At 36.1% G+C, this 22,839-nt stretch overlaps 1 protein-coding gene across 4 annotated transcripts in view; it reads right to left on the bottom strand.

Annotated features, from left to right (window-relative positions):
• The window catches only part of LOC106457320 (ubiquitin-conjugating enzyme E2 J1-like), a 57,987-nt gene that overhangs the window by 19,339 nt on the left and 15,809 nt on the right, over window positions 1-22,839 (bottom strand). For all 4 annotated transcript variants that reach the window (XM_013916715.2, XM_022383192.1, XM_013916716.2 and 1 more), the window contains 2 exons: window positions 18,556-18,629; window positions 362-493 (listed from right to left, as the gene is read on the bottom strand). In XM_013916715.2, the coding sequence (XP_013772169.1) occupies window positions 362-493; window positions 18,556-18,629 (206 nt within the window). The remainder of the gene's footprint in view (window positions 1-361; window positions 494-18,555; window positions 18,630-22,839) is intronic.

The raw sequence follows: 22,839 nt of genomic DNA, 5'->3' as shown, positions 1-22,839 counted from the left end.
GTAATGCTTTTATAACTTACACTCAGTACTGCATGTGTGTTTTTGAAATGCGTATGATTCAACTGAGACTAAACAGTTCACACTATTATGAAAATGAATAGATTCATTATTAAAACATTGCTAAAAATCAATCAGACATATAGTTATTGTAAAATCAAACTCATTCGCCGAATGTAAACAAACCGTGCGATTGCATAAACGCTTATTTATGGCATGGAACACCAAAATCCGATAAATAATTTTAAAAAATGTGTTTATCTGGAAGAAAACCGGAGGTTTTCAGGATTTTTTAGAAATATCCGGAAGACTTTCATTATTAAATTTGAATCATTTAATTAAGTTATAGTACAAACTAACTTACGGTGAGAAGAATAATGCTAGGTGGTTTCATGGGGTAGTCTGGGGGCAAGATAATTCTGCCATGGTAAATTCCCCCATCAAATTCAGAGTCTGGAGGACCACGAACTGTGAAATGCCACTCAAATAGATTATCCTGAAAATTCGAAATACAACAATATTTAATAATAAAAATGAGCTTAATCTCATCACTGAATCAATTATTTTTATACATACACACATGCATAAGAACACAAATATATTTTGTTCATTACAAACATCTTTAGTTCACATGCATTTCAAGGGTCATCCAAAAAAAAGCTGTTTTTGAGCTAGGGAAGAAACAAAAAGAGGCAGTATGGTGAACTTTTGTGAAAAGTGGCTGAAATACAAACTGCACTTTGATATTAAAATAAAATTTAACCAGTGTGGCTGTGTCAAAAATATCAAAATTGATACTAAACTTAGTATGGGTATGTCAACATTTCATATTATTTCCATATGTTGCTTGACACTTAATCACATATGTAAGAAATTCATATAAAAACCAATCTGCCTTGATTAGGATTTGATCGTTAGCTTACACTGTTAATAGCTTCTCAGTTGTGTTATCAAAAAGAGCTTGAATTTCTTCCAACTCGCACTGTACAGTACATATCTGGTAGACATCTATGGTATACAATAATTCTATTCACATTTTTAAACACAATTATTTTATTCTTTAAACTGAATGCTATGACTTAGTTATATCCCAAAATAAAAGTACTGATATCTATCTATCTATATATACATGTATATAGAATAGAGGTAAGAGCAAAAGATTAAACATTCATTTCAATATTTTTGCAACCTTAGAGTTTCTAAGCTAATGAAGAACCAATATTTTTATTCATGTGTTAACACAGCTTTCTATTGAACCTCTCATTTTATTAATACCTGGTAGAGCATTTTTTTTGTTATTTTCACCCTTTATTTTGATTTATCAATATCTGTACTAGATATTAATAAAGTGAAGAGTTTGATAGAAAAACCCTGTTAACAAGAGAATTAAAAAACTTGGTTTGTTGTTGGGAAAGAGGTAACTCTAATTTCACAAAATTGCTACCACTATTGAAATTCACATTTTCTTACATTGAAAATGTATTTCCAATACATTCTTACCACTTCTCACATAACATTTTTTCTCAACTTGTACTGTCTTCTATATGCATGACGTTTTGCTAACCACTAGTCATGGAACTACCACCTACCATCACGTATTTCCAGGTGAGGCAGCTGCATGACAGCATGCAAGTGAGCATGCTACAACACTCCACCAATAGAAGTGCGAAACAACTCCTAGCACAGCTGACTCCCTCTATGTAGATTAGCTCAACTTCACTTCAAGATTAAGCAACATAAGAAGAAAAAGACACCAAAAGTTGGAAGGAAGGGTTGGAAGTATGAGTGGAGATAAGAATCTATAGAAAATACATTTTCAGTTTAGAAAAATGTTAATTTCTGATATGATATCTTACCTCTTCTCACATAACAGCTAGAATCCCACATTGACCTGGTGGAGGGACTGGTGTAGCTTGACCTAGATATGCCTCTTCAGAAAGTGTCCGAAGGAAGCCTATGGAGTGTGTGAATAAAGAATATGTAAAACACACCCAAGGGAGATCACACCACTTCTGAGCCAGGTATACTCATCTGTGAAATTGATGTGTTGCAATAAGGGTGGAATCATAGGAGGAATCCCATAAATTCAATGAAGGGACCCTGGTATACAGTAGCTAGGTTGTGGCAGACCGTAATGGGGAGTTCTACCCGAACTAACACCAACTGTACCATGATATGAATACCCTGCCCATGGTAATAAAGGGGTCCTCTACCATTCACCTTGGACATGGGAACTGGAAGAGATGATGATTATCTGTTCCAAGGATCCACATCATAAGTGTGCATGTCCAATATAACTAACACCAGTACCCCCTGGAAAAAAACATATGGATGACAGTAGGAAGGCAGACAGCAATGTGATGGTTCAACTCTAGTACAGAACCAGGCAGCATTGGGAATAAATCGTCCAGTCTGCAATAGGAGGAGGGTACCTGGGCTAATCACATGTGAGGACTTATGTGGCTGGTCCAGCTCCAATCAACACCAGTATCCTCCAGGAACGGACATCTGGGAGATGGTAGGAAGGAAGGTGCCCAGCTGGAGGGGTTGAATTGCAATTTGGTGGAAATCATCCAGTCCATAACCAGGCAGCATCTGGAAAGAACATTAAGTCAGCAGTAGAAGGAGTATACACCATCTGCACCAGCAGAACACCACTGCCCTACTCTCAATTAAGTGGAATTGAGCATACTCAGGAGGAATCTCCATGGTCCATCACCCCAGCAGCTAGGAGATGGAAGTGGTAAAGACTCCTGTACTCCACTGGAAGAATAGGGAGTGCACTGAAGATTCCTGAGGAATGCAACATTGGAGACAATGTATGCAACAGGAAACTGCAAAACCTTATATTGAAAAGCAGACCATTCCTGATACAGCCAAACCAAGGATTAGTAGCAATCCCATTCTGCTTTATGATGCAAATCTTAAAATTGGAACACCCCATCTCAACGGTGGGCATTGTTGACCTGAATGGCCATACAGTGTGGGTTTAAGAATAAATATAGAAGGTTAGGTAACACTCACCACTGAGCAAGTTCTGTATATATGAGAAAGACCCTGTAAAAAAGAATAGTATAAAAAGAGCATCTACCTACTCTAGAGAAACCATGGAGCTCAAAGTGTTGATAGGAGGTAGACAGTGAATAGAGGGAGGGTAGAGAAGAACTGAGGTTAGGATCTGAACCCCCAAGAGGCAGAAGAGGATTCAACTGCTGCAAGTCTAAAGTTGACATTTTCCCAAACTGAAAATGTATTTCTAATAGATACCTCTTCTAACAAAATAACTTTTCCTGATTAGTACTGCCCTCTATTAGCACAAATTTTCAATGCTTGCCACTAGCCTTTCTCTTCCCACTTTTGCATATCCATATGCAGAGGATCATGCAACAGCTCTATACCAATAGAAGCATGACACAACTCTTATCACAACCAGCACCCTTTCTACATTTGCATTCATTAATCACTTTGAGATTGGGCAGATGATTTACATCACATATCAGCAGAAGTGGGGAGGTTGGTGGGAAATGTGAGAGAAGATAAATATTTATCAGAAATACATTTTCAGTTTAGGAAAATGTTAACTTCCAATACGATATCTTACTTCTTCTCACAAGATAGCTAGAATCCCAAATTGAACTCGTGGAGGGCTAGAGAGAGACCATGAGGTGGGGGAACCAAAAATAAATCACATCTCAATGGGAGACTGCACCACATCTGACCCAGGCATACTCTTCACTCTATTATGACTGTGTCATGAACATAAAAGGCAGAGAAACATGAAGGAATCCCTTGAGTGGCTAGGGTGTGACAGACCATTGTGGTAGTTTGACCTCATCCAACACAGAATAGGGAATGATACAACAATAGGCAGAGAGTCACCAATCTCTTCACCTTGAAACAGAAATTGGTAGGGAAGATGAGTTTCTGTACCAAAATCTGTCTCCATTTGTGCACGAACCAGCATACAGTGGATGGTAGGAAAGAGGAAAGCCCCGGAGGGATGACATCTCTGGTCCAAAACCTGGTGACACAGGGTATGGTTCTTCAGGCCACAGTAGGAGGAAAATATCCAACCGTACACAAGTGGGAATAGATGTGCTGTGTCCAGCTACAACCAACATTAGATCCTTCAGGAACTGACATCCAGCAAACCATAGGAAGAGGGACTGCAAACCTAGGGTGCACCTCCAGCACAAAACCTGGTAGCATTGAGCATTTTTCATCCAGTCCATAGTAGGAGGGATACTAGCCAAAACACGTGAGAACTTGCTTAGCTGGAGCATCTCCAACCAATATCTGACACCCTGGGAGCCACATCAGAGGATAGTAGGTAAGAGGAACATCTCAGCCTGAGAAGCAAACTGCAATGTATATATATAGTCATGATATGGCAGACTGCTGTGGAGTGCTCAGGGTCCCACGAGCTCTAGAGGGCCACCAAGCCTATTCCAAGGTCTGCTAAAGAACAGTGGCAAACTGAGAACAACAATGTTTGCAGAAAGATTGTCATGTCAGTAACTGGCAATTATTGTTCTGCTGGTCATCCTTTGAACATGCTCTGTCCTCTTTCTGTAACCAATTTATTCTGAACAAGAGTCCGCAACTAAGTAATGAGTAGTAGTAGTAACATTAACGGTATGACTACTGGCTACTAATGTTTTAGTACATACTGTTGCTCTTGTCATATTTCATTCTAAAACTAAACTAGTGGGTGAAATTGTTTAAAATTTGATAAGAATTTTCCTAAAAGTATGTAGTTTCAGAAAAAATAAAACGTTTAATTTTGATATTTTCTTCTATTTCTAATAGAAATTTGTTATTTAATGTAGTCATTTGCATGCTCACTTTGAATAGTTCACCTGCAAGGTGATTTTTATATGAAGTATAAATATACTTTTTTTATCTCAGTTTTCATATTTCACTTTTATAATCTACAGAACCTCATAAATGAATATCAAAAGATTTTTAAGATAAATATTTATAACTTATTTACCATTTTCTCTACTATATCACTAACTATATCTATTATCACCAACATATAGTACAATGAAATGTTTCAAATTAACAAATGGGAAAATGTAAATACCTATCAACTCTTCATAGAAATCCACTAGAATAGTCATATTTTTCTAACATGCGTAACTTAAAATCTTTATCTTTTCACTTATAGCTTATTTTTAATTTTCCTTTCAAATTCTTTGTCTATTATCATTTATGCCCATATATTAACTGAGCAGAGATACATTGCAAAACAATATGGAGCTTATACATGCCATCTTGTTTATAACCTTAAAAAATCCAGGCAACAAGTTAGCCTTATAAAAATCATTAAATTGTTCACATATGATTTTGAAATTTTAAAACAAACATAATACATAATTAACTAAAATATAAAAGTAAGACCTAAATACAATTTAACTCTCTCTCTCTCTCTAACTATAGCATATTTAGGTAAGAAACCACCGTATGTGTTATAGTTGATCAAGCAGACAACAATACAAATGGTAGTTACATGTACACTGTAAGAAAAACTGTGCACCAATTCCAAATTAACCATGGTAGAGTATAGTATAATCTGAGCTCTTTCTAATGACTACATACACTTATGTCAGCTAACCACATGTAAGTTGTAGATCTCAAGGCAAAGTATAGAAGGTGGGTGTGGCAACCATCAAGGGTTGGAAAATTTATATCTGTTTCCCAGACAACACAGCTTGCAGATTTGAAGCATTTGGATATTTTTGAGGAATTTTACAATTGCTTCAGTATTTAGTGATTTTAAAAGAGTTTAAAAAAGAAGTTATAACAATCTTCTGAGTTTTTAAGTGAAGAAATGGTGTAAGTAAAAATGCCTGTATTACGAAATAAGGTCAAGAGCTAGGAAAGTACAGATAGCTGGTTAAGTGGTATTGATAATCACAAGTTAGTGAATCACGACTTAAGAGTTATAAAAAATGAAGATACGTCAGAGATGTTGAGAAAAATGCTAGAATAAATGATTGACAGTGATTAATTACTGATGCAAACTCATTAGTACTGTGGAAGTTACGAAAAAGTTGATGTTAACATGCAAAAGCAGTACTTTGAGGATATATTCCTTACACAACACTGGTGTACTAGCACAAGTGAGAAGGCAATTGGCTAGCTCACCATAACAGTAACCAATCACTTGAGAGTTTTGGTTATGGTTTTGGACTAGCCCGGGAAGTTGCACAGATGGACCAATGAAGTGTTAGAACTACTTGCAGGTAGTTAGGAACACTATTTGGAAGGTCAACAGAACACAAAGAAAATATGAGTTCAAAACTCATGTCTGAAGCCGAAAAATCAGTTCTTGCAGAAATTCGTCAGTTTTGTTTGAGTTGTTATTAGCATTCTATGAATATGAAAGTCTCAAATTTCCATAAGTATACCAGTCCAACACTGTTGTAAATATGAAATTGCTATCTCTCTTGATCAACTAATGTAGTTAAAGGAAGTTTGTTAACTGAAAGGTGGAAAGTACAGTTATGAGAAATTAACAGTGTACTGGTATTAAAGGTGAATAATATGTGGAAAGATTTAATAAATGTTGTTATATTTTGTCCAATGTTAGTCTTGGAATCTGTGTCTTTATTCTAATTGTAAATTACCTCGAGTTAGCAACTTCTGAGCTCAACTTGCCACTACAATCCTCAACTAAATAAATTTGGTGTAACCGGCAGTACAATTGAAACTCAAACAATTAGCCCTAAGGGCGCTGCCAGCTACAAATTTTAGATCTTGTGTTTAATTAAATGAGACTTACGTACTTATTTCGTAGAAATTCCCATACATTCCCAGCTTATGTGGTAAGAGAGAAACGATGCTAAAGTCAAGATTTTTCAAAGTGCATGGATGGATCACGTCACACAAAAACTGCAGTTTAAGCATTTTTAAAAAAAGGTTTCCTTTGAAATAAAGTAATTAAAATTTAGATAACACAATAATTAAAATTATAACATACATTATTATGTTAATTTCATCTTATATATTGATAGAAAAGTGATTTAATTAAATTTTCAATGTAATGTAGTACCATACACGGAAAGAAATTTAAAAATGGCACTAGGAGCAATAGAGTTAAACTCTGAACTTGTGATAAATATGAGTGGTTTTGTTAAATATAAAAAATCTACACAGGTAGCTCAAAAAATTATTAAAGATACATAATATTAACACATACAAACAAAAACTTAGAGAACTGTAACAAACTAAAAATGAAAAATCTAAGTTCTCCAAAAACAAGTAATTGTCCTAAATTCTGTGAAAACACGTCTAAACACCACGAGTTCCCAATGAGAAGTGATGTTGAGCTAAGCTGCATAGAGGGAGTCAGCTATGCTAGGAGTTTTGTTGCATTCCTGTTGGTGTAGGGTTGATGCATGCTATCACGCAGCTGCTTCATGTGAAAACACTTGAAGGTAGGTGGGAGTTTCAAGGCTAGTGACAAGTGACAATTTGTGTATGTAGGGGGCAGTACAAGTAAGATATCATATTGGAAATAAACAATTAATCTTGAGCTTATGCCTCCTTTATTTTAATATTTTACTTATAAAATTATGTGGACTTTAAAACTTATTTTAAATCTCTCTTCCTCTCTTTTACTGTATATATAGGCAGAGTTAAATTTTTGATAAAAGAAGGAAACTTAATTTCCCCATTCTTGGCTTACCTACTCTTCATAGTGTTATTCCAATTGTATTTTTAAAAGGGTATATTACTTCACAACTGAAAACATTTTTAACGGTATGCAATAGTAATAACTCTTTTATGGATAATGGTTCCTTATTCATAAATAAACTAAAAAATAATGGACATAGTGATATACAACTAAAAAAATTGTTTACTATATTTTTATAATAAATATAAATTTATTTTAAATAATAAACTTTTAATCATGAAAAACTCCTTACTTAGAGGTCGTTAGGGTGACCTTGAATAACTAAATTAGTTTAAAAATCCAGTTTTATATTCAGTATGCCAGGACTGGAAAGACCAACTTCAAGTAGCAATGCCTGCCTCAGCTTTCCCGTGTCATACTTTAATAAATCCTCGACAATTTATAAGTAAGTTTTCTTACTTTCATTTTCATTTTTTAAGACCTATATAAGGATGGTGGTTGGGAGTTGTATACTGTAGAAATTTTGTGTGGTTCTGTTTCTACTTTTAAAACATAAATAACTTTAAGGGTAACTGCCTTCCCACATCTGGCTACAGACAGCAAAAGGCAGTAAGAGGTGAGACATTGTGGGTTTAAGCACTCATCTCCTCACCCGTGTTTTGATTTTCTGTGATGGTCAACTTGTTTAACTTCAGCACTTTGGATTTTGCTTGATAGATGGGATATCCCCAGCACATTTTAGGTGCTATATCCACAAGCTTTATCCATTATGACTATAAATGACTAACCAGGAACAGAAATAATTGCCTTAATGATTATAAATTCTTTATTGTTTGATAGTGCTGATATAAATTGCCTATTAACAATAATTGTAATTGATAATTATTGAGCTTTATCTATTTATATATATATATATATATATACACACTATGACTTCCTATTTAGTAGCACTGTTTTTTCATAGACGATTCCAAGAGGTTGCTTCATTGTTAATACCCACAACTTTGCTTAAAATTGTTATATGTTGTTTTACTTTTTATACTTACTTTACTGCTAGTACTCACAACTTACTTGCTTGACATCATGATAATATACATTTTTTTACTATTGGCACTCACAACCTCTTGGTTTTATTTTTAGTACTCAACTTCTATGGTTGACATTGTGATAAAATAGGTTGCTTTAAAACTTATTTGACATTGTAGTAAAATAAGTTGTTTTTCTGTTAGTACTCACAACTTCTTCACTTGATAAATAATGTTTAATTGTGACTTATCTACTCTTAGGATGCTAAGTATTTTCTGCACAATGATATAATCTTGTTGCAAACAAAAAAGCTTAAGCTATTCCCTCAAAACACTGTTACCTTAATAAAACTAATTATAGATAAAGAAAATTAGGAACGTCATCAACACCACATGTACATTTTATGAAATCAGTTACAAGGTATTAGGTAATTTATCATTTTCCTATAGAGAAAATTTTAACTCTGATAGGTACTTACCTCTTTTCACAAGATTAGCTATTCTCGTTCAGTGCTGCCCTCTATATACGAACACATATATATATATATATATAAATGCTCATGTCACAAACCTTGTGCTCCCCTCTTGTTGGAATCACATATTTCCATGCTTTTTTTTTGTTTACAGTAGCCTGGATATTGTTTTTCTGTACTAACCATGTTTAATTTTGGTCAGCACCTTACATTTATTGAGAAATTAAACCTTGCATTTTCCTATGCATTATAGATATGTTACTCGAACTATGAAGCGAGGTTTGCATAAGTGAGGTTGGCGAAATAAATCTGTTTGATATATTACTGATGAAATATTTAAATTCGTAACAAGTAAAATGGTAAAACAACTTACCACTTCTCACAAGATCAGCTGTTCTTGTTCAGTGCTGCACTCTATATGCAAACTTTTTATTTATGAATGCCACAATCCTTGTGCTCCCCCTTGTTGGGACTACCATATTCCAATATGTCTCTCATGCAAATCATCATGTGTCATCTCTTAACCAATAGTAGCATGACATGCTAATGTAATGCATGCGACTCCCTTTAAACTCCTCTCCGGAACCTCCACTTCTAAGTTAGGCAGAAGATGTGAGCACCATAGAAGTGGGGAGGAAGGGTGGGAAGTGTGATAGGAGGTAAGTGCCTTTTGGAAATACATTTTCAGTATAGAAGAATTATAACTTCGGATACGGTACTTATTTCCTCTCACAAGATTAGCTAGAATCCCACATTGAAAAGGAGGAGGGACTGGTGCAAGGGAATGAAAGAAGTACCCCCGAAAGTGTCAGAAGGATACCCCCGGCCATAAGATATATAGACCCAAAGATCAGAAGAAGGGAAATGCACCACTTCTGAGCCAAGAATACTCTTTACCCATGAGTAGACACAGCGAACTGTACTCAGTACATCAACTACATCTAATACCTCCTCACACGGTACCAACATCCATGTGGGGGTAGGATGAGGATCATACCATCTTCACATCAAACCCAAGAATCATGTATTAAGATCCACACTGATTTCTGGGTATGGCACAGAGATTCTCACCATTCTATCATACCAGGAATAGACATCTGGTATCATTCGGACATCTATCACATGAAATCAACTCCCCCATCTGTGGCATAGACCAGCACCATCCACAGGCAATAACATAAGAAGAAAACGAGAGCACCAGAACAACCCCACGCACTACCACTGTGACTAAAGACACAGACGGAGCAATTGATGGAGGAAGATAGACAACTTGTACTCATGGAAGGACTTATGTTGATTGGTTCACTCTAATCTAAAACCTCTATGCTGGGAACCAACTTCACCGTGAAAATAGGATGAGGTCTTTCAATCAAAGGGGTGAGCTACAATTGTGATGGTTCAACTACAGTGTGTATGTAAAATGTATCATGAGGCCACATCATCCATTAAGGTGATGGTTCAACTCCAGTGTTTGGGTAAAAAGAAGACAGAGGCCACGTCATCACATAAGGCAACAGCTCAATTCCAGTGATTGTGGAAATATTAGTAGGAGGCCACATCATCTGTGAAGGTGAAGGCTCAACTCCAGTGTTTGTGTAAAGGGTAGTAGGAGGCCATGTTATCCAGTAAGGAGGTGGCTCAACTCCAGTGTTATTGTGTAAAGATGATCAGGAGACTGCATCAACTGGCAGGGCGATGGCTCAACTCCTCTGGAGGCCATGTTGCATCTACACCAACAGATCACTACCACCCTACTCTCAACTGAATGGTTTGAATTTTTTTATGTGTGGAACTCATCCAGGAGGGTGCCTCCTTGGTCAACCACACCAGTGGCTTGGAACTGGAAGTGGTAAAGACTCCCATACTCCACTTGAGTAAAGGAGGGTAACAATGCGGTGGAGAGCCTAGAGGAACGTCATCACCAAAGACAGTACAATGAGTGACCATGAAACTCTATTTTGAAAAGCAGACCATAAATGGTTATTCACTCGAGGCATGGCAGGGATGGGCAGCAAACCCCTTCTTTTTTACCCATGTAGTCCATGATAAACTCTGAAATGGGCATGTTTATGAAGCAACTTATCATGAGGTAATTAACTGTCAAATGATCTTGTGGAACACACCATCTTGATGGTGAGCATGAGAAAACATGGACGAGAGAGTGTGAATCAACATGGCTGACAGTGTGGACTTAGAATTAAAGAATACTTGGTCAAGCACCACTCACCACAGAGCAGGATCCATAAAATGAGAAAGGAAGCAAGGGCCCCTAAAAAGAAAAGTATTAATATAAACTAATCCAGTCAAAGTCACACTGAATCACGAAAAACGGCTGCAGGCAGAAGATGAGAACCCGATGAAGAAGAAACCATGATATAGATAAATTAAAGGATGACGAACATATTAGGTGTAGTCCACATGCCCTACAGAAGAAATTCCTCAAATGGATAATGCAGATGAGATGCTAGAGAAAAGAAAAGGTGTGAAACTGGATGAGAGGAAACCAGAAACAAAGTCCACGAAGACAACTTAAGAGAGGAATCAGCCAATGGAAACAAAAGCCAAAACCGTAAGTTGAAGATGGGAAGATCCAAACACAGGATGTTATCATGGAATAAACAAGTGGGAACGAGCATTACAGATGGAAGCCATGTGGGCAATACAACACCGAAAAGCACATACAGGAGATAGAAGACTACCCAGATCAGGCCAAGGACTAGGTGGGAAATGGAAGGAAGGGGAAAGCAGGAAAATGAGTAGGCACCCTCTCACACTGCAGAGGTGTGAGGGTGGAAAGAATGATCTGGAAAAGCAGAAGATATGTATGAAGATAAAGAGTATGTGAAACACTGATGGCAAACAAATCCAACCACTTACATCCCTCGGCCTATAGAAGGAAATAAGTCTGAAGGGAAAGGTGAAACAAGGAGCATGTGGAAAGTGGTTCAAATGAAGGTAAAAAAAGGCAATGGAGGACTACCAGAACATCCCAGTCTAGAAGGGCAGCCCACCATGGAGGATGACTAATCTGGAAGGAACAGAACAACAGAGAGAGTGTAGGAGAGAAAAACACAGCAGTATCGGGAAAAATGGTAAGTGTGGGAAAAAGACACATGATATCTGGAAATTGAGGCAACAGAAAAATCCCTATCAAAAACCCCAGTAAGAATTCTGCAATACAGGTGGCAGTGGGTTGAACAGCCACAAGTTTGCAGCCCAGAGACCAATGACAGAAAACATTCCATTGATATAAATAAACTTCCACAGAGGAAGGGCTGATGGAATGGGACAGAAGGGAAGTTACAATCTATGATAATTCCAATCTCTGTGCCAAGGACCAGATAAAAAACCAGCATGAAGAGGAAGGACAGGAAGAACAGGATAAAGCACCAATTACCAAGTTTGTCAAAGCAGGGAGGGAGACAGAGAAAGGAGTAAGGTGGAACTGGAGAAGGCATGGAAACCATGATGGAACCAACCAGTAAGGAACAATCAGAAGGACATGACAAAGTAAGGATGATCTAAATCACCGAGAGAGGGAGTAGAATGGGAGGATAACATATAGGAAAATATTGGTCCAATCCTGACTGAAAGCATCAACAGTTAGGGTAAGAAGATGAGGGACCAGAGACCAAAACAGAGGGAGTGTGTAATTGAGGGATGTGGCAAATGCATCAATGTGAGGAATACTCCACTGAAGAATCATAGGATTGAAAGACCACTCCATTGGATAGAGTCTGTCTGGATAGGAAGGACGATCAGTGATGAGATGGAAAGCATCCTGAACCTGACATGGCATGATATGGATATCCTGCGTGTGGGTCCAGAAAAGAAGATCCAATGTGTATAAACATAGGGATCCATAACGAGTGCCACCCTGGCGATTGAGGTAAGCAACCACAGTGGAATTATCTGGATGAATCATGACCAGATGATGTCTGGCCCGATGGATGAAATGGTCCAAGACCCAACAAACTGTGAGAAGCCCAAGTAAGGAGTTTAAAACACTTCTCGGCCACAAACCAACACCTAGAAGCTTCCAAGTGATCGACCCACACCCCCAATTCCTAAAGGGAAACATCTGTAAAAATAAGAAAATCCACATGAGGAGGAGGAATCAGGACACTTGCCGACATGTGGGGCCTGTTCAACCACCAAAGCAGATCGTCAACTATGGTAGAAGGAAGGGTAATAAGAGCCTGCAAAGGAACCCATGCATGAGACCATTAGTCATGAAGAGCTTATTGAAGAGCTTGCATAGGAGCCTGACCCACGAGGAGAAGTGTAGTCATGGAAGACCACATTCCTGAAAGTGTTAGAACCTCACGAGTAATAAGAGAGGGAGCTGTAAGAGCTTAAAATTGAAAGCTCCAATCAACAAAGTCGAATGAGCCAAAGTTCAAACCACTTGACAAAAACATATGAGGCCAGAGTAAACCCACAGGGAATATGCAGAGTTGATAAATAACCCCTCAAAGGCCAAACCAAAGACATGGTTGTGACAGGTGAGCAAATGCTATATGGAATGAAACAGTCACAATAACCACCTGAGTCATCTGGAAACCTAGAGAAAAAAAATCACAATTTCACAACCAATTGAAACCGAAGGTCTTGAATAGCCTCTTCCCAACACTGGCTGATAAAGGGACCCCAAGGTAGAGGAAAGAAATGGGAAACTGTGACAAACGAGGAGGGAAAGGGATGGGGGAACAAGTCCAACCTAGAGAAACCAAATAACCAACTGATCTGAGATGAAATATATAGCCAAAGGGGAACAAAGTTGCACAATCAATTTCCCGATGGACTAGAATCTCCTGCGTAGTCACTGGTAAAAATGGCGATATGCCAAATTATATCGAAGAAAATGATGAAATACTAAACCACTAGAAGTTGGAAACAGGAATAGGGCTTGTCATGAATCAGACAGCAACCCAAGAAGTAAAGGATAGAGTGATGATGCAGGGATTCCACTCAGAAGCTCAAAGTGACCAGGATATGGTCGAAAATACCACCTAAGAAAAGAAGGGCAAAACAAAATACCCTAAGATTAGTGGGAAGCCAACAAATCTGTGACAAAGTCGCATCATGACCCAAAGTATCCAACAATAGAGAAATCAGGTGTGGAAGGCAAGAGCCAAGGATAACACACAAGCACACATGGAGTTAAGAAGTAAGAGGCTCTCCCTGGAAAAACCCTTAGGATGTCCATGCACAGCCTCAGAAAGGAGATGTATGGTAGATAAATACAGCAGAAGGAAAGTAAAGATAAGACAAGGCATGAAAACTGGACATGGGAGAATACACTGGAAAATCAGGGAGACCTCCCTCCATAAAGGCAAAATAGACACAAACAACTGAGATTCTAAAAATGGACAGTCTGATTGATGGTATGCCTAAGTAAACCAATCCATAGCCCTTGGGGCGAGACATACTGGCAGCCACAACCAAACAGGAAGCAAAACGCACAGCATGAACTCTAATAGCTGGGGAAAGGGATAAAATATCACATACTTAAGAAATATAGTCAAAAATACCATAGTAAGCCAAGCAGATTCTGCAGGTGGGGCAGAGGAAGACACGGCAAAATCCGGTGGCTGAAAAAGTTATTGAATCTTCAGCAGAATGAACAGAGGCATATTGTTCATGAGGAAGTGGGGCAACTTCAGGAGAAGGTGTAAGACCCACGTAACGTTCAATCTCCTGTCACAAAATTGACGGTAAATCCCACAATGGGTCACCCCACCCACAGCAATGGCAAAAGAGTGCTCTTTGTAGGTGTGTTTGATAGATAATAAAACATGCGGAAAAAAAAAGATTGGAAAGTAATTGAAAATAAATTCGTCAGCTGTATAAGCAGAAAAGAGTAGAAAACCACAGCTGCAATAAAACTGGAAAAGGTAAACCACTGCAGCAATAAAACAGTTAAAGTTACAATGAAGTACACAAGAGCAAAATTCAACACGTGTGAACATGAGCATTGCCAAACGAGAAGTGAAGGTTCGGTAGAGGTGGACAGAGGGAGTCACATGCATCTCGTGAGCATGTCACGTTACTAATGGTTAAGAGATGACGCATGATGATTTGCATGAGAGACATGTTGGAACATAGTGATTCCAACAAATGGGGTGTACAAGGCTTGTGACATGTGTAAAGAAGAGTTTGAATATAGATGGCAGCACTGAACAAGAATAGCTAATCTTATGAGAAGTGGTAAGTTCCATATCAGAAGTTTGTTTTATCATTTTACTTGTTATGAATTTAAATATTTCATCAGTAATATATCAAACAGATTTATTTCGCCAACCTCATTTATGCAAACCTCACTTCACAGTTCGAGTAACATATCTATAAGGCATAGGAAAATGCAAGGTCTAATTTCTTAATAAATGTAAGGTGCTGACCAAAATTAAACAATGTTAGTACAGAAAAACAATATCCAGGCTACTGTAAACAAAAAAAAAGCATGGAAACATAATGTACTAATGTTACTGGTCAATGGCTTAAGAAAGCTTAAAATTACTAAATATATGTTTTAATATTTAAGAAGGTTTAACTCTCTCAAAACAGGTACAGTCAATATGACCGACCATGTGACCTCTTTGTAGTCATTTAAAGTATTTATAGATTTAATACTTATAGCTTTCAATATAGTGTGTATATCTTCCTAAAATTTGGCAGACTTTCAATTAACATAAAAATCATATTTTTTAGTGGGTTGAACAGCCACAAGTTTGCAGCCCAAAGACCAATGGCAGAAAACGTTCCATTGATATAATTAAACTGCCACAGAGGAAGAGCTGATGGAATGGGACAGAAGGGAAGTTACAAACTAGGATAATCCCTATTTGTCCATGAATATATTGAGTATTTGTTTTGAATAGTCTGTGTGCAAAGTAATTTTCATATTAAAATAAAAAAATACTTTTCCTCATCTCAAAAATCTGAAATTTCCTTTGTGTAATCCCTAAAACCTCCAAAATTTTTTTTCTTCAATAAAACTTTATAGTTTATCTGTTATTTTCTCTAACCTATCTCAAAACAGCATTGGTCAATTTGACCAATCTCATAACAACCAAAACAAAAACATTGAAATAAACCTAAATTACCCTTTTTTTTTATTTCTAGAATGACTTCAAATTGTAACATGAAACTACATTCGTTTATCCTAAGTACCTCTAAGTTTGTAACAGTATACATCTATTTATAATTAAATTTTATTGTTTTATTGCTCTTTGAACCTTGTCTCACTACTCTCCACGCCATTATAAGTTGTAAATCACTCGGATAACATGTAGCTCATGTTACGCTAACAAATTACATTATCCACAAGCTGCTAACGTGTGTGCCTCATGAAACATTTTTATTATAATATTATTATTTATTTTACCTAATCTAATCTCAACAAATCTAAAATGATCCCTATTTTTACATTTTAGTTACTTTTATAATTATACATAAAGAATAAACATGAATAACAAGAAATAAAATACTTAACTAATCTTCTTTTTTCTTGCTGTTGGTTTTCAGAGATAACCCTAATTTTTTATACTAATAATAGTAATGCACTTAATAATTTTTATCTAAATAATACACCAAAGAATACAGACTAATAACTTGCAAAAAGTAGACAAATTCCCTTACCTCTCAAAATTTTTTTGGCTTTCTAACTATGCGACAATACAATACATCATTTGATAGATAAAAACCTTGACTTTCTGTTGGTTATAGGTAATATATAATGAAACGTAAGAGAGAACTATCAATGAATTCTGAAAGAGAGGATGTGACAGGTTGGTGTTGCAGGAGGGGTCTAATTTTCTATTTGACAGCTCTGTAACCAAAAAAAATTGAATACTACAAAAATTATGGTTTGTCTGAGCAATAATGATTTTGTAGAGAGTAATTTATGTTTAATTTTGTACTTTTTTGAGGGGTGGTGGATAAAATAGGGATGATGACATGTTAAGAGAAAATGTGTCACATGGATAACACAAGTGGAAATTCAGGATTTTTTAAAATATTGCCTTGTAGGGTTAAAAATCTAAAACTTGTATACTATTAAAATATGGATTATTAGCCAAGATTTTATGCTATTCTAATTGGTAAAACATAAACAAAAAATAGTTTAATAAAATTTTGAATGAAAGACACTAAAACCTTTTGTCATGCGCAGTAAAGGATACCCATGGTTATAGGGTTAAGAGTGAGAAGAAATCCTGAACACAAATGTATGTGAAATGTGTATACTACTACACATTAAAAGACACTATGTTCAATTGTTTTCTTAATTATATACTTGTGGTATTCAGGTACAGTGATATCCAACAGAAAAGTTGTAAGTTTCCCTAATAAGCAGCATATTCAGGAAATGTTAAGTAGAAAATAAAATGAACATGGACACAGGTATGCCAACATTAATTGATGTAAAGTAGGAATCTGAGCAGAAAAATAAAAAGGATTTAATTTCTGCAGTCACTTTCAATCCTACCAGAAATGAATTTACAGAGTAAAGCATACAAAATGGGTTACACTTATTTTGGATAATTTAATGTATGGCCAATCATTGATATATTCAGACTTACATGCCTGCAACATCCATGCTTGGCAAGAGTTCTGTATAAGAATTGCATTTGTAATTGTTGTAGTTAATGGTTTTTATTTTGTTCTTTTCACTTGCCATTTGTTCTTTTGTAGTTTTCTTTCTTTTTTCCTGATTTGTATGGTATTTTAGAATTAGAGTTGTGACCTGCTATGCCAGAGTTCTGTTTGAGGCACAATTCTATCCATATTGTAACTGATGTGGTTGATTTTTTCCCCTATTTTTCACATTTACTTTACATGTATCATTTAAATAGTAAACATGCCGATGAGTTTTTTTTTTTTCTATTTCTTTCTAAGTCCCTTTGTTGTGACGGTAGCTTCCAGATATGAAATTTTTCCCTGTGCTTTTTTTTTGGATATGCATTCCAGACTAAATGTCTTTCATTTTGACATCCTTCCAATGAAACTGATATATCTGTCCCAACATCTGAATCGCCTAGCTTTATCATGATTTTTGATTGGCTGATATCTTATTCAGTGTTATGAAGGGATTTGAGTTTGGTTATAGTATAGCTGCAGAAGTACAAATGCTTAAATCACTACAATCTCAACAGCATTATTGTTTCATGTCACCCAATAACAAATTTACCAGATTGTAGCTAGCCTATAAAATATAAAAGGTGGTGTGGAATTAAAGCATATGACCATAATGGCATAATCAAGTTAAAAATCAGAATTATTCCACCAAACTTACAAATTACAGTAACTTTCAGATTCCCAAAATCCCACCTAAAGCATCAAAATTTAAGTTTTGGTAATCCAATATACCATCACATCAGCTATGTCCTCTATGCAGTTCTGGAAACTTTTAACTTACTTCTAAAGGTTGAGCAAAGAATTCTTCTGTTGGTTGTCTCAATTCTTGGGCTTCTTTCATTAATCTTTTCACAGCTATAAAATAAAATCAAGAATTTTGAATGATATTCAGTACATTTTTTTATATATATATAAAATAAATTAAGAGAAGTGCACCAATGATTTTTAATAGGTTTCTGATGTGTTTTATTACAGTGATTTTCAACTAGTGATGCATGAAGATCTTGGAGGTGATGTACAGAACAATTTAAAAAACTAAACATGGTTCAATTAAACATACTGCTTGCATTCATATTTTCGTTCTTTCCTTTATTAAAACAATAAAAAATCACAAATATGTATTTATTTATAATCTCCACATCGAATGGCAATACTCTGATCTGAGATGATGACTGTTTTCAAGAACGCTATCTCAAACTGAAATGTAGGCCTACTAAGCACACTCAATGTATTTCACAGTAATAAATAGAATGTTTTTGTTTAATCAAGAGATACACAGACTGTATCTATTCCTTGAAGAGTACAGCAATTATCACTGTTTATTGATTAACCCGACATACACAGGCTCATGTATCTTACACAACTTCGTAACCACTATGAAACCATAAGGGAATACATACTACATGTACGAAAGTACTTAATATACCTTTACAAAAATTGACAAACTTTTACTATACAAGTGTATGTACAAAAAAAATCAGATTTTTCAATTTAATATTTTTACACACAGTTTTTTCATGAATATATGGAATCAATGTTGACTGCTCCAAGTGCAAAGTGATTTTCATGCTAAGATAAGAAATACTTTTCTTACTCTGAAAATTTTAAAAATTAATCTGTGTAATCTCTGAAACCTCTTAAATAAATATCAAACTTTTTTTGCAGTAAAACAACTTTATATTTCATCTTTTATTTTCTCTACTTTAACTCTATGTAAACTCAGTCAATTTTACTGACCTGGTAACCATTATAAGCAAATCTAAGTTCAATGTTTTTTCTAGAATGACTGCAGATTGTAACAGAAAATTACAACTGTTTATCCTAAGTAGCTTAAGTCTACATCTTTTTAGAATTAAATGTTGTATTGCAATATAAATCATCTAACTAATAATCCTGCTACAAGTTGTAAATCACTTGATGAACACATAGCTCAAATAACCGTATTGAATGACATAATGCATGAGCTTGCTCATGAAGAATATTTATTATTATCATTTTTCATTGTCTTACCTAATCTAACTTTATTTAAAACCTAATAAGTTTCTAATTTTTAGGTTTTAGCTACTTTTATAACAATAAATAAAAATATACACGAAAAAAACAAGAAGTATAATACTTACATTTGACATCTTGTTTACTTTTTTTATAATGATGGTATTAATACACTAAAGTTAGCATTTTCCTTACCCAAAAATGTATTTCTGATAGATACTCACCTCTTTACACAGTTTAGCCATCTTCCTCATGCATCTGCCAGAGAGAGTTGCATGCCACTAGCCTTGAGACAACTCCCACCTAATTTCACATGATTCAACATGAATCTCACTGCTGCATGATGTCATCATGTAGCAAAAGTCCTCCACCAATAGGAAGGTAACACACCTCCATGTGCAACAACACCACACATGCACTTGCACTCATAGAAACTTCATTCTTCACTGAGGCAAGGAAAACAAAGATGCACCAAAAGTGGAGAAGATGGGAGGGAATGTATGCAGAGACGAGTATCTAAGGAAAGGAAAATGTTAACTTCCAAAATGGTACCTCAACTCTACATATAGCTTAGTTAAATCCCACATTGAAGGGGTGGAGGGGCCCATGCAAAGTTTACCTAGATGAGCCCCTTTAAGAGAGCCCAAAGGAAGCCCATGAAATGTAATATCTGATGGCAAGGGCTCCATAGGGGCACATTATCTTGTCCAGGGTCTACTCTTCACCGAAATGTAAGGGAGAAAGAGGCAAATCAGCCCCACATCATGCACAGATGAGTAAAATAAAAACAGGACTGTTTCAGTACTTGCATTCAAAATATCAGATAGCCAATATGCATAGTATGGTTGGGGTACATTCAGACTGTACCTTGTGTGCTCACCTCAACTCTATTGTCAGAATCCAGCTGTGAGAGGAGGACACTGTGGTCATTACATCGTGATTCATATATTGTGTGCTTACCTCAAAAGAGCAGACACCGGCTACAGGAGGAGGGCACAAGTGGCATGCATTATGTATATGAAGGGTAACCTGCACTACTCTAATAGTATCACCACCACCCCACTTCTCACCATATTGGTACTCCTTTGTATAGCCCCAGCTGTTAAGTCCAACTGGTGAAAATTCTTATGGCTCACCACCCCAGCAGCTACGAACTGGTGAGTGGCAAGGGTTTCCCATGCTCCACTCAACAAAAGGGGAGGGTATTTACATTGGGGAACTATAAAGAAAAGTTCCCATATTCCCATTGGACCTTCAGCTGTAAAGGTCTTCTACTAGAGACAGTGCAATGAGTGACCACAAAACCTTATTTTTAAAAGCCAGCAAGAATGAGCCAGAAAAATGGGCATAACACTTCCTTGGTGTTGGTCTTTTCTATGATAGCCCATGAAATAGGTATGGTCTAGATCAAACAATTGAGTAAATATATATATATATACAACGAGGATACCTCAAGTGGTGTTGTGGAACACCCTATCTCACAGTGGCCACAGACAGAGTGAGGACGGCTGGTATGTGTGCTTTCTGTTATCCTGGTTAAATGCAGATTTTGAGTAAGTATACCCTGGGAGGCAACACTAGCCACCTGATGGGATCCCAGGTAGGAAAAGGGGACTCCGAAAGAGAAAGAGTATGTATTATTATCAAAGGCAGTGAGGAGACTGAAGAATGGCAATTGGTGGAAGCCAAAAACCATCAGGAGAGAAAACAGCCAGAAATAGGCAAGACACAGAAGGAAGGGAGATAGGAGAGAAGTATGGTCACCTAACCAAGTGGGTGAAGTCTGAGGAAGGAAAGATCAGACCAAGAAGAGGAATACTTATACAAGAAGCATCTATAGGATATACATCCAAACAATGGTAATCGCAGGCAAGAAGGAGGAAACAAGTCAGGAGAGAAAGATGGTACAAAAGGCAAGAAGGCCACAGCTTGAATAAGGCTTGCATGAGATCAAGCAAAACCTCATTAACCTTTTCCAGACAGGTCACGGGTTAAAGGCCATGTCATCGCGTTTGTTAACTCGCACTCAAAATTTTATTGAACTACTATTTCATGAATTTATGTTAATAAGTTTGTTATCAAACTGTAGATTATAATTCAAATTTTAGTATTATACATTATTCAATTTCTTAATTTAAAAGTAAATATTAAAAAACATTCTTAAACATTGATTTTTGTGTGTCACATGGTATGTTGAATGCAGCACTGGTTCAAATTAGATGCGTGTGGTGTCAAAATACTGAATCTATAGTTTCGTACAAATTAGGAACACAAATTACCGATATTGACAAATCAGAGTATACAATACGAACCTCATATCTTTTCTATTTGCTGAAATATCACTCATGTACTGAATCAAACACAGAGGCCCCTCTCACGTCTTTTCATTTTTGGAAATGGTCCCTTATTTACACTTACTTCAATATATGACGTGAATAACCATTTGAAAGCTCAGAATGTCCCTTAGCAGCTTTCTTAGCCATTTTCATGCGTTAGGAAGCCATCTCATTCTTTCAAATCAAGATTTCAAGGAGGTAGGTTGTGTCTTAAGTCTGCTCAAAATTTCATATTTTTTTTTTAGACCCAAATACAGCTTAGTTACACAGCTTCATAAATAATAGTGGAACTTTATGGTATCAATACAGTAACTTATGAATTTCTGGTTATTCAACTGTATATATATCATATCTTCCACGTGCAAAATTTTAAAAGGCTTAGCAACCTACATCAAGCAGCAACTGAGTACAAAAGTCATAACCAGAAAAGATAATTGTTTGCTTTACTTCTTTATTTACTGTTATATGTTTTAAGAAAAATAAGTTTAAGAACATATTTTTAAACAGTAATAATCTATATACATATATAATGCATAATGATGGAAGTGTGACTGAATTTTACAAAATACTAGTCTACTAAAACACAGCCAAGACAGGTCATTTTGTAAAGACTAAAGGTCAGTTTTATATTATTGGCTACGGTAATATGAGAGCACGTGTGCCACATCATTGTAACTTCTGTATTGTTAGCCAGGCATGGCTGAATGGTCAATATAATAAAAATAATAAATATATGT

This window comes from Limulus polyphemus, unplaced genomic scaffold (assembly GCF_000517525.1).
Source record: "Limulus polyphemus unplaced genomic scaffold, Limulus_polyphemus-2.1.2 Scaffold316, whole genome shotgun sequence".
Lineage (NCBI taxonomy): Eukaryota > Metazoa > Arthropoda > Merostomata > Xiphosura > Limulidae > Limulus > Limulus polyphemus.
This window is presented reverse-complemented; position numbering and strand designations above follow the sequence as displayed.